The sequence below is a fragment of the Cyprinodon variegatus genome, unplaced genomic scaffold (assembly GCF_000732505.1).
Source record: "Cyprinodon variegatus isolate N-32 unplaced genomic scaffold, C_variegatus-1.0 Scaffold147, whole genome shotgun sequence".
NCBI lineage: Eukaryota > Metazoa > Chordata > Actinopteri > Cyprinodontiformes > Cyprinodontidae > Cyprinodon > Cyprinodon variegatus.
The window spans coordinates 636,203-650,625 of record NW_015150600.1 but is presented as its reverse complement, the minus strand read 5'-3'; the positions used below and the strand labels follow the sequence as shown (position 1 = coordinate 650,625).

Below are 14,423 nucleotides of genomic sequence, written 5' to 3'. Positions count from 1 at the left end.
ATATATGTATATCGATAAACATATATCTATATATAATATATATATCATTAATATTTATTAAAAAGTACAAAATACAGTAGAAAAAAAATCAGTTGATCAATGGATGCAAACTAGTAGAAATATTTATAAATTCCCTTTTTGTTATATAAAACATTAAGCGTTATGCAGATGTTTTTCTCAGACTCTGGTTTCACATTTAGATATTGTAACTTCAAGATGAATGCAGTCTTTGTTTTTGGTGCATTTGTGTGTTTTTGTGATTCTCTGCAAAGAAAATGATACATTTATCTCCCCAGCCCTAACTTTATAAACTCTAAGAAAAGGAAATTCTAAAAGTAGAGCCATAAAACTAAAATGCTACCTTAAAACATTGATTTATTCTGATTTGGATTCAGATTTGGAATATAATTCAAACACATTTATGATCTAGTAGAGATTTCATATTTGTCCAAGTTTTTTCATTCTTTCAACCAAAAACATCTAGGACCGTAGGACTGAAACAACTAATCGGATTAATCGATTATTGAAATGATCGTCAACTAATTTATTAATCGATTAATCGTTAACTGGAGTGTAGAGACTCTAAAATGTGCCTTTAGCTGACAGAGCAGCCCACTCAGAGCAGTAATTATACCAAAATGTAATTAAAAATGTGTAAACATTTTGCATTTAAGATAAAAAAACAAAACAAAACTCTTTTATCTGTCAATATATTATATCCAGAACTTAAGCGGAAAAGCTTTAATTTCACCAGGTTCAATTTCTCAAAAAGCCTTCTTTAAGGAACCTTTTAGAGACTTAGACAGATTTGTCATTTTGTATAAACAAGTGTAAACAAAAAAAAAAACTTCGTTAAGAACAGCTCTCTAGACAATTTCATTTTTTTTTTAAAGTGCAGCCTTGAAAACAGTAAAAAAAATGCATAACAGTAATATAAACATATGACTGTATATTTACAGTTCTAACATTTCAGTTTTTTTTGCTATCGATTATTAGTTGATAAATCCGAAAAAATTATCAACAGATTGGTTTGCAAAATAATGGTTAGATGCAGCCCTATATACGACGGAGTATTAGGGCCACACATGAAGAGAAAAAATATTTTTGCCATGACGAGATTAAACTCGACATGTCGACTTTAAAGTCGACACGTCNGAGTTTAAAGTCGACACGTCGAGATTAAACTCAACATGACATTTCAACTTTATTCTCGAAATGTTGAGTTTAATGTCGACACGTCGACCTTAAAGTCGACACGTCGAGTTTAATCTCGTCATGGCAAAAATATTTTTTCTCTTCATGTGTGGCCCTAATACTCCGTCGTACCCTAATACTCCGTCGTACCTACATGACTGTTTACCAGACTGGTGTGTTCAGCTGCAAAATCTGTGTTCTCCATTAAGGAACTGCAAATCGCTTATATGAATGCATGCATTTTATTTATTGGCGCTAAATTAGGCTTCTTAGGTTTGCATTCTGGCAACCCGTTGTGTTTATGTGACTCCCATTATTGATCAGGTAAAACACCAAAAGCAATTAAATGTATTGGTATTTCTTTCTATATTACTGTCTGTTGTTTTAGAGCCACAATCATGTAAACTTTACAGTATAAAGGAAGGTCTACAGAAGAGAATTAGGGCCTTTTCTGTTTTTTTTTCTCAGAATTTTGACTTTTTTTCCTCAGAATTCTGACTATTTTCTCAAAATTCTGACTTTAATCTCAGAATTCTGGCTTTTTTTCTTAGAATTCTGACTTTATAATCTCTTAATTTAGATGGGCACCATGAAGGAAGAGATGTGGGAGCACTCAGCTTCACTGACAAAGATGTAACTTGCTTGAGAGGGCCAGTAAAACATTGGTGGAAAATGACGGAATTAGGTGACTTTTTACGTGCCAGAGGGGTCTCCGCTGATGCTATTTCCTTAATGGAAGAGCCGAATGTGATTAAAACAAGAGAGCTAGTTTAGTCTCTAAAACAGAGATGACTATGGCTTGATGCTACCATGTTTGTTAGCTGTCAGAATTTTGAGAAAAAAAGTCAGAATTTTGAGAAAAAAAGTCAGAATTTTGAGAAAAAAAGTCAGAATTTTGAGAAAAAAAGTCAGAATTTTGAGAAAAAGAAGTAAGCCTTTTGAGAAAAAAATAAGCCTTTTGAGGAAAAAGTCAGAATTCTGACATAAAATTCAGAATTCTAGGATTAATGTCAGAATTCTGACTTTTTTCTCATATTATACTGAAATAAAATTTAAAAATCAGTTAACACTTATTTTTTCAGTGTGGCCCTAATCCTCTTCCGTAAAGATCAGTTCGGTTCGGGCAGGGTTCACCTTGAGATACCTCCTGCTACAGCATGTAATGTTGCAACAGCGCCCTCTCCTGCTCTGGACTAAAAATGACATGTCTGCTTTTGTCAGCGTCAGGCAGCCCAGTCAGACAGTCGCTGGTTCGCCTCTAGTATTTGCCAGCGAGCCAGTCAGCCAGCAACAACCAGCCGCCTGAATGTAGATCCGCATGGGCTGCTACTACCGCTCCATCTCCCTAAAAGACCCGGCGGAACCATAAGATACGGATCCCAGGATGGTGTTAGTGCATGTAGGATATCTGGTTCTTCCCGTGTTCGGCTCAGTAAGAAACAGAGGTACGGTATTAGTATTCACATCGATTCAAAACATGTGCCCTGTTTATCTTAATATTCACTGCAGCTGTTGGCTAGCCGTCGCGTTAGCTCTCGTTAGCTTAAAACCCTCCAGATTTCCTTGACAGCGACCGCAAAACCTTGTTTCTACTTTAATTATTTTAAGTCGTTGAAGGTAAGCAAAGCTTACATTTTAATGTTAATTTTTCCGAGATTATTTATTGGGTTGAAAAAGGAAACGTTTAAAAGCAATGCCCTTGCTACCGATAAGCTAACAGTCTCGTTGGGCCAGACTATATCCTGGAACGGAAACGTTTGCCACAAAGGCTTCCACACGCTTCAAGAGCGCGGCCAAGTGTTAAAACCAGCTGCTTTGCAATTCCCTTATCTTTTTTTTCATTCGCTTTTATCAAATCTGTATGGCTATCACGGTAAATTTTGCCGTGTGTATTCGCAGCGTTAAAATACCGCAAAATAGACGTAGCCTCTCCAGCCAGTCAGCTTATCTGAGGCTGGATGATGTCATTTGAAGATCATTCGCTCCTGTCGGCGTGAACAGATTTTCCGGCTAATTGTTACCAGTGTTAATTAGTTAGCGTGCAAATCAATGCGTGTGAGAGAGCATAGATCTATCTTATCTATCCGATCACTGAGTTTTTCATTTTGCTAATTGGCAAATCCAGCAGCTGCTTGTCTGAAGCTGCAGAGCTGCAAATATAACCCCGATCAGCGCTCATAGTTAGGTGATGCATTTATAAAAGCTACAGTGTAACATTAATTTTACAACAGTGGCATCAGTGATTTTCATTGTGCTTTTATTTCTGTTCTTATTTCCCTGTTTCATAGTATGGAGGCTGGCTCTACATTCTGCATTTATCAGATCTTTGTCGTCCCCCCCATTGTGTAGCTAATGATCATCTGCTGCTGTGTGGTGTGGCGTGGCCTCTGCCTGTTCTCTGCATTTAGCTGTATTGTGAATCCCTTCTTCATTTCCTCTTTCCATCAGAAGACGGCATTGGTATTAAAAGCACCCTTTCCCAAAGATTTATTCAGCCATAGACTGTTTCATGTTAAGCAAACTAAAAATCTCTAGCTAACACCTAGAACAGAGCACCTTGTTTTGTCTTTTTTTCTGTCAAAATTGCTGTAGCACTGAGTAAACTTTTTTTTTTTTTAGCTCCTTTCTAGATATCAGTTGAATGTCATTGTGTACCTCCCATCCAATCTTGTTAGACAACATGCTGTAAATTCCTGTAAAGTGGATACATTTTGCATGATCTCAAGTGCTGCACTTACATCATTGAACACCAGAATTTGGCTCATCCTCCTTCTCTTCACTCAAGGTGCAGTGTACATGATCAAAACAACCTCCGATTGACAACAAAGCAAATATGTAAATTGGAACCACGTGCATGCATTTTTTTCCCTGAAGGTACACTGCACCTGCACACAACAACCTACCATAAGTGTCTCCATTTTATGTGTAATATTTTTGTTCCCTTTTCCAAAATTTCAAGCTTCGAATCACACTGAATAATCAGGGCCCCCTTTTTTTTCGGGCGTCTGAAATTTCTCAAACATAAAGCTAGAAAACCTTCTCACTGGTGGTTCATCACTTTCTGATTTATCCCCACTAACATAAAACCAAAATGCTATCCATTTCACAGGGATGCCTATTTTTTCCTGCACTGCTAAAGAGATCCTCTTATTAGTAATAACGTCTTTTATTGTTTGGTTGTGGTCTCTCTTTACCTTTTGTTCTGGTAATAGTACTTTCAGTGCATGGTCACATTTTATGATTCATAATTATTTTTGTTTATTTTGTTTCCTACATTGACTAGTGGAAATCCAATGTAATCTTTCTGTAGTAAAGATGTACCCTTGCTGTACTGAAATCATGTGCTGTAGCCAACACGTCTGCTCATTGGATGCTGCTTTTGTTCTTTTTTTTAACCCTATATGGAGCATGGTGGGCCTTGCCTTCAATCTATGTTGTTTAGTTTTGTTGCATGGTTTTATACTATTATTAAGAACAAACAAGGAAAAAAAAAACGACACCAATTTCACATATACTAATATTTTTCAATAAAGAATATAGTGTTTATCCTAACCTTCAGTGTGCTTCTTGCTGATTTCCATTTATTCTCCCCCCATCCCCCTTTGCCTTGTCCCTACCTGCCCCCCCTCCCCTCCCCGCCACCCAATCCTCTCCACTCCCCCCTCAACCACCCCCTCTCCTGCTATGACAAAGATAGACGATTTCCACGCTTCCTCCATCACAGGGCCTGAATGAGTCTATCTGCTGTCATTCATGGTGATCGTTTTCACTGAGCCTGCTTGAAAACGCAGTTTGCTGTTTGCAGTCCAGACTCAACCCGTGGCAGCAAGTTCAACCTCTTGTCTGCCTCGCTGTACTTACAAACTATCAAGCTGAAACTAAAATATGTGTATATTTAGAACACGGTTACATTTTGCGCTTGAACTGCAATTTTGTTAAACAGGCTACCAGTTTTTCTGATTGCTCTTCAAAAACTTCTCTTTTTACCTCTGATATAAAAAATGGAGGTATATAAAGCTGTTAACATCTTGCTCTGTTATGGCCAAACAAGCTTACTTCAGATTAAATTATAGCTTTATTTTTGCAAACTGAATCAAAATTGGCCTTCTCTAGGCAGAGAATTAAAACCTTGTGCCTCAGTGTAAGCTAGCCTGCAGTTTTTTTTCCCTCTTGGTTTTCCAGACAGCAGTCTGTTCCCTGCATCTGCCAAATAGCTGTGGTGGGAGAGCTAGAAAAAGGCATTCAAAGTATTTCCTCTTAACTCCTCAATGGAAGAACAATATAGTCACAGTGGATGATTGGAAAAGCTAATGAACACTTTTGGTTTGGAAAATCACTATAGATTTAACTGTTTTTAGCAGTTAAAATACATAGAATCATATTATTGACATGATGTTTACATCAAGGCTGTCTTCAACAACCCAAGTAATCCACATATACAAAATAAATTAATCAGTAATGGCTCAGGAATAGTGTCTGTTCTTGCACAAATAGTGCCTTAGGTGAGCCCCACCTGTTTCTGATCATAACCAATCAAAATGCAGGAAACTTGTATCTTTAATACTTCTGAACGAAGCCCATAAAATATTTGTGTATCCATAGCAATAGAAAACTGAAGTCACTTCTGTCAGTAATTAAATCCTGTTGCCCTTCTTTCTAAGCCTGCCTTGAAACTTTCCTTAAATGCCATTGGAAAAAAAATGAAATAGTAATAGACATGCCTATGTACGTTTTAAGAAAAGTTTGGATGATGAAATCACTCGTGTTACAGTTGACAGTTGAAAAATATGACAGCCATTTTCCAAACTAACATTTTTTTTCCAATCCTTGGTCTTTCGTAAGTTTTCTAAAAATATGGGGTGAGTGTCATTTAGAAATCTTGCTATAATATATTTGAATACTGCAGAAATTATATAATGGAAAATTGTTTCCATCTGTTATTGTGATGCATTCATTATTAATGTCAAATGTGAGCATGTAGTGCAGCATGACAATATTCAGAACATATTTATTGGCATACAAAACCTGAATTTATCACACTTGGAGTATGATAATGGACAATTTGAATAGGATGTAACAGTTTAATATAAACTAGTGAAGAGACTGGATAATTCTGGTGGAGTTATGTACAGAAATCAGTTGATTTTTTTTATCTTTGCCATTTATCTAGTTTATAGAGTTATTACTAAGGAAATCCAGTCACATTTAATTTTTAGTTTCTAATCAATTCCTCATTATTGTAAAGTCTGTCAGTCTCATGTGCAAAACAAAACAAATTGGACTTTTACAAATACTTAGACTTTTTAAATGCTCCGCCAACTAACTCTAACAGATTTCCTTCATCAGTGGAGTCTTGTGCAGCAAGTGTATAGAGGTCATTAAGTGTTTTCCTTATACGTTTTGTGGGAAATAGCATTTCTGCTCATTCCAGGTCTTAAAAACTGCCAAGGGTTGTTAGCTTTTTAAATCTTCTAATAGCTTTTTTTGAAACAGTGACATGAGTATGATTTGAAAAAAAGATTTGATTATGATTGTCGGCTTTTTTTTTTTTTTTTTTTNTTTTGCAAAGGACCGATTTTCAGATTTCAGCTTTCTGTGCCTTTTTGCTCCTCAGTTTGTTTAGTTTTTATCCTCTGTCAGTCCAAGTTGTTATACAAAATTATTAAATTCAGTGACTAGTTTTTCTAGCCTAACAAAGAAATTTTGTTTTAAAAGGGACGGTGTGCAGCTGAAACATTTGTCACCATTTGATGCACTGCTCCAGATTATAGCATAAACTAAATTTGCATCTATACAATTTTTTTACAGGTTGCAGAACAGGTATATAAATAAAAAAAAGCAGTCAAAGACAATGGCATGCTGTCTTATTGAACACAGAAAAAAATTTTTAATTAGCACACATTCAGGCTTGTAGTCAATAATTACAAATAAGAGCATTTGTTTTGTATTTAAAAATAATCTCAGAGGGTATATATTTGGAGGGATTATATTCTCTTTGTTGTTATCTTTCTATGTGTGGATTGTTTGGGTTGGTCCCAACAAATTGCATCAATATGATGTCAACAAAGTCGGTTAGAAATATATTTCTTGAGAAAAATACCAGATAATTACCTGAATTATTTTTGGAAATTTTCTCAAAAGTTCAGAGTGTGAGTAGCGCAGAAGTTGATGACAATTTTCCTAGAGCGAGACAATCATGTTTGCAGTAGGCTAACCTGTTGTCAGGTGCAGAATATATGCAAACTGAAGTGCACTGAAGCCCTGACCAGGAACCGGTAGAGTCTGTCTCTTCTTCTCTCTTGAATCAGAAGACCAGGAGTCCATAACGAGAGCCTACGGTAGAGTTAAAGTAAGAAAAGTTTGCGATTTTCTGTGCAGGACCAATAATGGGTTGTCATTTTCATGGTGCTTGTGGTAACCATCACTTTTCTGCCCACCCAGAAGTATTTTTCACCTAGGTAAGACATAGGGCTTCATTAACATGCTATATCACACACACACACAAATGCAAAAAAACAAATTTCACCCACAATTATTTCTACCTTGTGTTTTAGTTTAGATTCCTGACATGTTCTTCGTATCCTCCTCAGGATCCCATTTTAACCGGCAGCAGCAACAGCAGCAGCAGCACAGCCATGCTACCTCTTGCCGGCACTTCCAGTTAGGTCCTCAGGCTCCGCTGCCCATGGACTTCCCAATGCCCCATCCAGGGCAGCCGCAGTCAGGCATAAACCCCCACTTGGCCCCTCCTGGCCACCAGCACGGTCCTCCGCTCCACCCACCTCTGAACCCACTGCCCGCTCCTCAGTTCCAGGACATCCCCGGCCCTCCATTCCTACCTCAGGCATTACACCAGCAATACCTCCTCCAGCAGCAGATCCTCGAGGCTCAGCACCGACACATTCTGCCGCCCTCCAGGTATCTATAGAGACATTTGGTATAAATAGAGTTCACATGTTTTTTTTGTCCCCTAAGATCTTCTTATATTTTTGCTTGTTTTTTTTAGTAGACGCACCCCAGAGAGAGTTCCACACCAGCCGCATAGACTGAGACCAGGCTATGAGTTTGGCCCACCACTCCATGTCCCTCCTCAGCCTGTGGTGCAGCAGCCTCGCTACCTGGCTGAGGGAACAGACTGGTGAGCAGCGCCTTTTGCATTTCCTTCAATGTTTCAAAGACAATCGTAAGAAGTGCAGATTTATTTTTATAGCTTCCTCCACTTTCAGGGAAAAGAATTGGTGACCTCAGATAGGTAAAGTTTTCAATATCAAAGTGAGGAATTATAGGTTTCCTGATTTATGAAGATCAAATGCGTATTTTTTTTCTCTTGTCTCCTCCACTTTGAAGATTGATTACAAAATGTGTCCTTTAACGTATTAATACAGCTTGTAAACAGCTCTTATTATATTTAATCAATCAGTAGAAAATAGCTTTTCTTAGAACCTATAAAACACAGAGCTTTTAGCTGATTTTGATCTTTCATCAGGGATCTCAGCGTGGATGCTGGGCTGCCCCCTCACCAGTACCACATCCACCCGCTGCCGCAGCACTATCAGCACTACTTGACCTCCCCCAGGATGCACCACTTCCCCAGAAACAATGCCTCAACACAAGTGGTGAGAACCCCACCCCACCCACTCGGTCTCTGTGCAATAAATCACATCTGTCTCTATCAACCTCTTGCAGATTAATCATTTGTTTTCTGAGCTTCTCAAAGCTTGGTAGCTGCTGTGGAGCTGATGCCAACTGCTTTTATCCGTCACTTTTTAGGTCGTCCATGAGATCAGAAATTACCCGTATCCCCAGTTGCACTTGCTTGCTCTGCAGAGTCTCAATCCATCCCGACACGCCTCTGCCGTCAGAGAGAGCTATGAGGTGTGTGCAGCTACTTCCTCACGCTCTCTTCTACATACATCTTGTTCTTCAATAATTAATCTGTTCTGTAGTTTGTAAAAGATTTTTTTTTTTTTTCAATTAATTTGTGTTAAATGGTTTTAATGCTTCAGATGCCTTTTATCTTTTTTTTTTTTGACAGCAGTTTTCTAGTGATCTTTGCCTGCTTTCATTACATAATTGTCTTTTTTTTCATGTTTCTTCATAGGAGCTTTTGCAGCTGGAGGACAGACTGGGCAGCGTGAACCGCGGAGCCGTCCAAACAACCATCGAGAGATTCACTTTCCCCCACAAGTACAAAAAGGTAGGACTGGAGGCCCTTTACAATCTTTTTTGATGGTTCCGACAAAGCGCCGGGACCAAAAAAACGAGAGGAGGGAGCTGTGATGAAGGAAATAACAGAGAACGGCAATGGTGCCTGTCGGAAGGATCAAAGAGTGAAGCAGGAGGTGGAGAGAAAAGGTCACAACTCTTACAGTAGTTCAAAGGTCAACCCGATTTCTTTTGAAATTTAATGAGACGAAGCTGCAGCATTCATAATTTAAGGCGAAGTGTATGAGTCATCGGGCTGTCTGCAGATATGAGCGTGGAGTGAATTTAAAGAAACGTCTACACTCAGTCTGACCCAAATGCTGTGGGAAAAGTGTTAGAATATTCTGTGCTTTTTTTTCTTCTCCTCAGTGAGCTGTGATAAGGTGACTTTTTTTTTTCTTATCCAATCCTGGCTGACTCAGACACCCCTGTGGCATCAACACTGCGTCCTTTTAAAAATTAAAGTCTGTTTGCGTGTGCTCTCCTCTTCTCTGCAGAGAATACCGCAGGACCTGAAAATGTGTCTGGATGACGAGGAGCTGGACACGGATGAAAAGTGCACCATTTGTCTGTCGATGCTGGAAGACGGAGAGGATGTAAGGTAGGGGAAACGCAGCTTCTGCAGCATCAATCCATCCAGTTTTGCATTTTTATAACATTTCTGTCATTGTAATATCTTTTATATCATAACTGTGCAATAAGTTGTGTAGGCGGGGGAAAAGGTGATTTACATTCTTCAGACCTTATTTATATCCATGCTGGATACAGCTGTCACATGGTCTGAGCACTTTTTAAGCCCAAATTGGTTCTGCCACCCAACATCAAAGTATCAGGCATTAACAATCCCATCACAGTATTTCTTTTTCTTTTTTTTCTTTCATGGCATCATGTGTTGAAAATGCTGCACCCAGGCAACTTAAGTATTCCATAAAACCTAAGGATGTATGTTCAGTGGGAAGGTGACAGGTAGTTATTTTGCTTTATGAAAGACAAAAAGATGGCAAGGTCTTAAAACCTGATAAAACTACAGGTTTGCCTGAATAAAAGAGTGTTTCAAAGAAGATAGAGTGACTCTAACCAATAAGTCTATCTATGAAAATTTTTTAAATTGCCTCTACAGTGATGTCAGTTTTTATCTATATTTTCAGCCAAAATGCATGGAAAATTCAACTTTTTTGTCGGCATATATAAATTGTCCAAATGCAAAAAATATCAATATTAGTAAGTCTATTTTTCTTAAATTATGTGCATTTGGTCTTGCATTGAGCAGGTAAGTGAGAAACATTGTTAATGGATAAGACAAGTTACATTTAAGATAAGAAAAAAACAACTGTAGTCTCTTATTTCAAGTGCAAAATATCTGATTATCTTATTTTAAGGGTGAAAATACTAACTCCATTGGCAGATTGTCTTATTTAACTTCTCAAATCAAGGGTAAATACACTAATTTTAAGAAATTGTTATTCGTTTTTGCAGTGTATAGCTGAGAAAAGGCATGTCTGTTAAATCAGTGTGAATAAAATTGGCTTTAGCTAGAATTATTGTTTCATACAATATCGTGAGCAGTTATTGAGTATTTTATAATCCGGTTTGGGCGATGCACTAAAATATATGTGGAGATTTGTTTCATTTGTCCAAAAGCAGTCCCATGCAAACATTTGCCCTGTTGTATTTAAGAGTAGAATAGGAACCTCATTTCTTCATTACAGGCTCTTGGAATCCAGTTTCTCTGAAACAGTTGTCTCTAAAGGTAGATTTGAGGCAACACATACAATGCTTGTATTAGATCATGTTGAAAAATTAATGATCAGTGGATTTTTGTTACGAGTCTGAATGTTAAACTAAACAGCTTCACATTAGTAATTCAGTGTGTGATGAAGACAATGGATGACAAAGGATGAAGACAAGGTGTTTCAATAGAAGTGTTTTAAAAAAAGACAAAGACAAGGTTAAAGGTTCGATTCAATTAATAAATTGTATCGATGACGGTAAAAGTATTAATTATTAAAGGAGCAGAAAAACATTTATAGAGCAAATAGTTTTTATAAACAAAGACATTGTACTCACTGACATTATAATGCTAACTTTATAAGAGCCTAAAATAGACTGCTAGAGAGGGATAATAAGCAAAAGAAATCTGTTTAGGCTATGACCAAAGAGGAAGTAACGAAACCTTGCACAGCAAAGACAAACACAAGTTCCTCCTCATACTGAGATGGACAAGCACAAGGGGAGAACCTGGAGTAGAACATTGCTCATTTGAACTGCAGCTATCAGATAACAATATTCAAGTTGTCCTCAATGTTGCGCACAAGTGCCTTAAAACAGCTGTCAAAGAGGAATGTGAAATTTGCATCATTTACATTTGGTTGCTGGCCAATTAAAGAAAAAATGAAAGTGCATATATACACTTTTGATAAAAACGCCTAATGTTTGCTTTATAAATATCACATTTAAGACATCAAGGCAAGAAACAGTTAACATTAGCATGTCTTGAGTCTAATATTAATTCCTTCTAATCATTGTTTTCCAATTAGAATGCTGTACTCCAGGATAGCTTCTCAAATTAGGCCTGAATTCTCCCAAAATCAGTCTTTTGGATGGCTCTTTGAAAGGAGGAGATCAACAAGATCTGACCTGCTGAAAGAGACCAAACTCCGATCGGCAACCTTTTTTTTTTAGTTTTAAGTTTAAAGTTAATCCTACAATTCTTTCATTTGAGTTGGTTTGATCTACAGCAGCTGCCCATGCTTCCAGCATTAACATACAATATGCACAACTGCCTGCTGTACCCCACCGCAAGTGGAAAAATGCGCCTTTTGTTCTTCTTCTCACTGCATAATCAGTTTTGACCTATATTTTTAACTTAATGCACTATGCTATGCATTATAAGATCAATATGAGGTGGATGTCCCATATTTTATGTCGTAATCAAACATTTGTGACGTTTTTAATGTCTTTGCTCTTTTTTAGGAGATTACCCTGCATGCACCTTTTTCACCAGGCCTGCGTGGATCAGTGGCTGGCCACCAGCAGGAAATGCCCCATCTGCAGAGTGGACATCGAAACTCAGCTGAACCCTGATAGTTGATGGCTCCTGTTTACCCCTGCAGCTTTAGATGTGGTCTTGTTATTTCTCCATCGTCTCCCCTAATCCCTGGGGAGGTCCTGCCAAACACCCCTCTTCCCTTCTGCATCACTCAAAGAGCCTGCCTTCTGAGACAGCCGTGACAGAGGGATCAACAAAGCACACTCAACCTACAACACAACAAAAGAAGAAAGACGGGCGGCTGACGCACAGACAGGTGGCTGGACTGAACTGAAGGTCAGTTCAAGGGACTTTGCTGGATGTGAGGGGTAGAAGAAGAGACACGTATGGACGGATGTGCTGAGGCTTCACACGACTCTGGCAGATCGTGTACACCCACGTACATTTCTCCATACACCTGCCAAGAGAGAGGACGCTCTTGACTGCCAACGTCCTGAGCTCAGTGTGGTGTTTCAGGGCTTTTTCTCTGCCAGTGAATCCAAGCCCTCTCTGCCCTCTCCCTTCTAGGCCTGTGAAAAATCCTTTAAGCTGCACTCTGCCCAAGCCCTGACTCAGCACATCTGTATAGAACATTGTCAAATGATTAGCATGAGGTTGTTTGGTGTGAACCCTTGTAGCTGAACGCTTGTGGTGTAATGGAGTATAGTACTGAATAAGTATTTACAGAGTAACAGTGTTGTGTAGCAAGCAAAAAAGCCTTTTGGAGAAATATGTTTGTTGAAGATAATCCTACACAGAGGAAGAATATGGCTGTATAGCTATATGTATGGCTCTACTGAGTATTCAGCAATGGGAGAAAGAGCTAAGTAAAAAAAACACAAAAAAAAAACAAAAAAAGGCCAAAAATCCCTCTTTCGTGTCTCACATGGTTTTGGATTTACAGTTAGTAGACGCCATCAGAGGTGATGCTAATCCCACTAACTGCAGGCATGGCTTTCAGTGATGTGCGTAGTGTCGTAGCGGGGCCTCCATAAACCTAGAGCGGAGGCCTCGGATCTGCATGCTGTTTGGCAGGCTTGGGCTGTGTCGTTGATATTGTGGAGCAAGTAGAAACAGGAACTGTGTCTGTGCATGTGAACCGTTTATTATGATCATTCATAGAGGAGGACAAGAATGCACTCAAGTAGCCCCACAGCCATCCCCTCACCCTGCTACTCATCCGGAGTAGACCATGCTTGCCTTTAGATGCTGATCTCACGCCAGTGTGGCATTTCTCTCCTAATCACGTCGGTTAGGGTTCAAAGATCTGCGGGTGGATCTGGGTCTAATGGCAACTCCCCTCCATAGCCTCCCTCTTCACAAGGCATGGGCCGGTATGAGATTCTCATGGTATTAAAACAGACAGGAAAAAAAATGCCACGGTTTCTTGGTGTAAGAAAAATAAAGCAGTACAAGATTGATTTTTCATTCAAGAACATAAATACAACTAATTCAACTGCTGCTAAGAGGCTTCCACATACTCCTATAGTATTGTTTTGAAATAATATGAAATTTAGCTATTTGCACTTTTCTAAATCAATGTCAGCTGTATATTTTATCATAATTTGAATCCTGGAGATGTCAGATGAAACTTAAAGTCTGGGTGTGCAGACCTTTTTTTAAAAGAGATTCAGATTGTACAAAAGGATAGCATAAATAACAGTAAGGGTGTATGATACGATCAGCTCACGGTTACATTTTTAAAATGATATTTAGCTCCCTTATTTACAGCTTATGATTGAACAAATAATAAACTGAATTTAAAATCAGTGTAAAAAGCTATTGGTATTACAATTTTTATCTATTGGTGTCGTATATATCAATTTCTCTTTTTTTTTTTTTTTTAGCTAAACCCTAAAATTCTGCCATTTAATTTAGTTAATCATTATAATGAAATGATCAATAATATTTTAGAGAAAAATAAGTACCCCAATAGAGTAAACTATCCCAAAACACAAATTTTGTTTTGAAGACAATGCTCTGAACTTTTTGTTTT

The 14,423-nt window shown here is 38.2% G+C and overlaps 1 protein-coding gene across 5 annotated transcripts; it reads left to right on the top strand.

The window, feature by feature from the left end:
• Positions 1 to 2,400: 2,400 nt before the first annotated feature.
• LOC107086292 (RING finger protein 165-like) lies at positions 2,401 to 13,793 on the top strand. Of its 5 annotated transcripts, none has more exons than XM_015377130.1 (8): positions 2,401 to 2,639; positions 7,785 to 8,112; positions 8,204 to 8,332; positions 8,681 to 8,810; positions 8,965 to 9,069; positions 9,296 to 9,391; positions 9,897 to 10,000; positions 12,373 to 13,793. In XM_015377130.1, the coding sequence occupies exons 1-8, from the start codon at positions 2,579 to 2,581 to the stop codon at positions 12,488 to 12,490; spliced, it is 1,071 nt and encodes a 356-aa protein (XP_015232616.1). In that variant the 5' UTR covers positions 2,401 to 2,578; the 3' UTR covers positions 12,491 to 13,793. The 5 variants fall into 5 exon arrangements, 4 of the variants coding, with proteins under 4 accessions (XP_015232616.1, XP_015232615.1, XP_015232618.1 ...); XM_015377129.1 differs by having other exon boundaries at positions 8,201 to 8,332; XM_015377132.1 differs by lacking the exon at positions 2,401 to 2,639 and adding an exon at positions 6,780 to 7,647 and having other exon boundaries at positions 7,779 to 8,112; positions 8,201 to 8,332.
• The last annotated feature ends 630 nt before the right edge of the window (positions 13,794 to 14,423 follow it).

Excerpts from the sequence above, each read along its gene's own strand:
- LOC107086292 (XM_015377132.1), top strand. The coding sequence starts at position 7,581 with ATGGGTTGTCATTTTCATGGTGCTTGTGGTAACCATCACTTTTCTGCC. Across the intron at positions 8,333-8,680 it reads CTGGCTGAGGGAACAGACTG|GGATCTCAGCGTGGATGCTG; the intron begins GTGAGCAGCGCC and ends ATCTTTCATCAG. Across the intron at positions 9,392-9,896 it reads TCCCCCACAAGTACAAAAAG|AGAATACCGCAGGACCTGAA; the intron begins GTAGGACTGGAG and ends TCTTCTCTGCAG.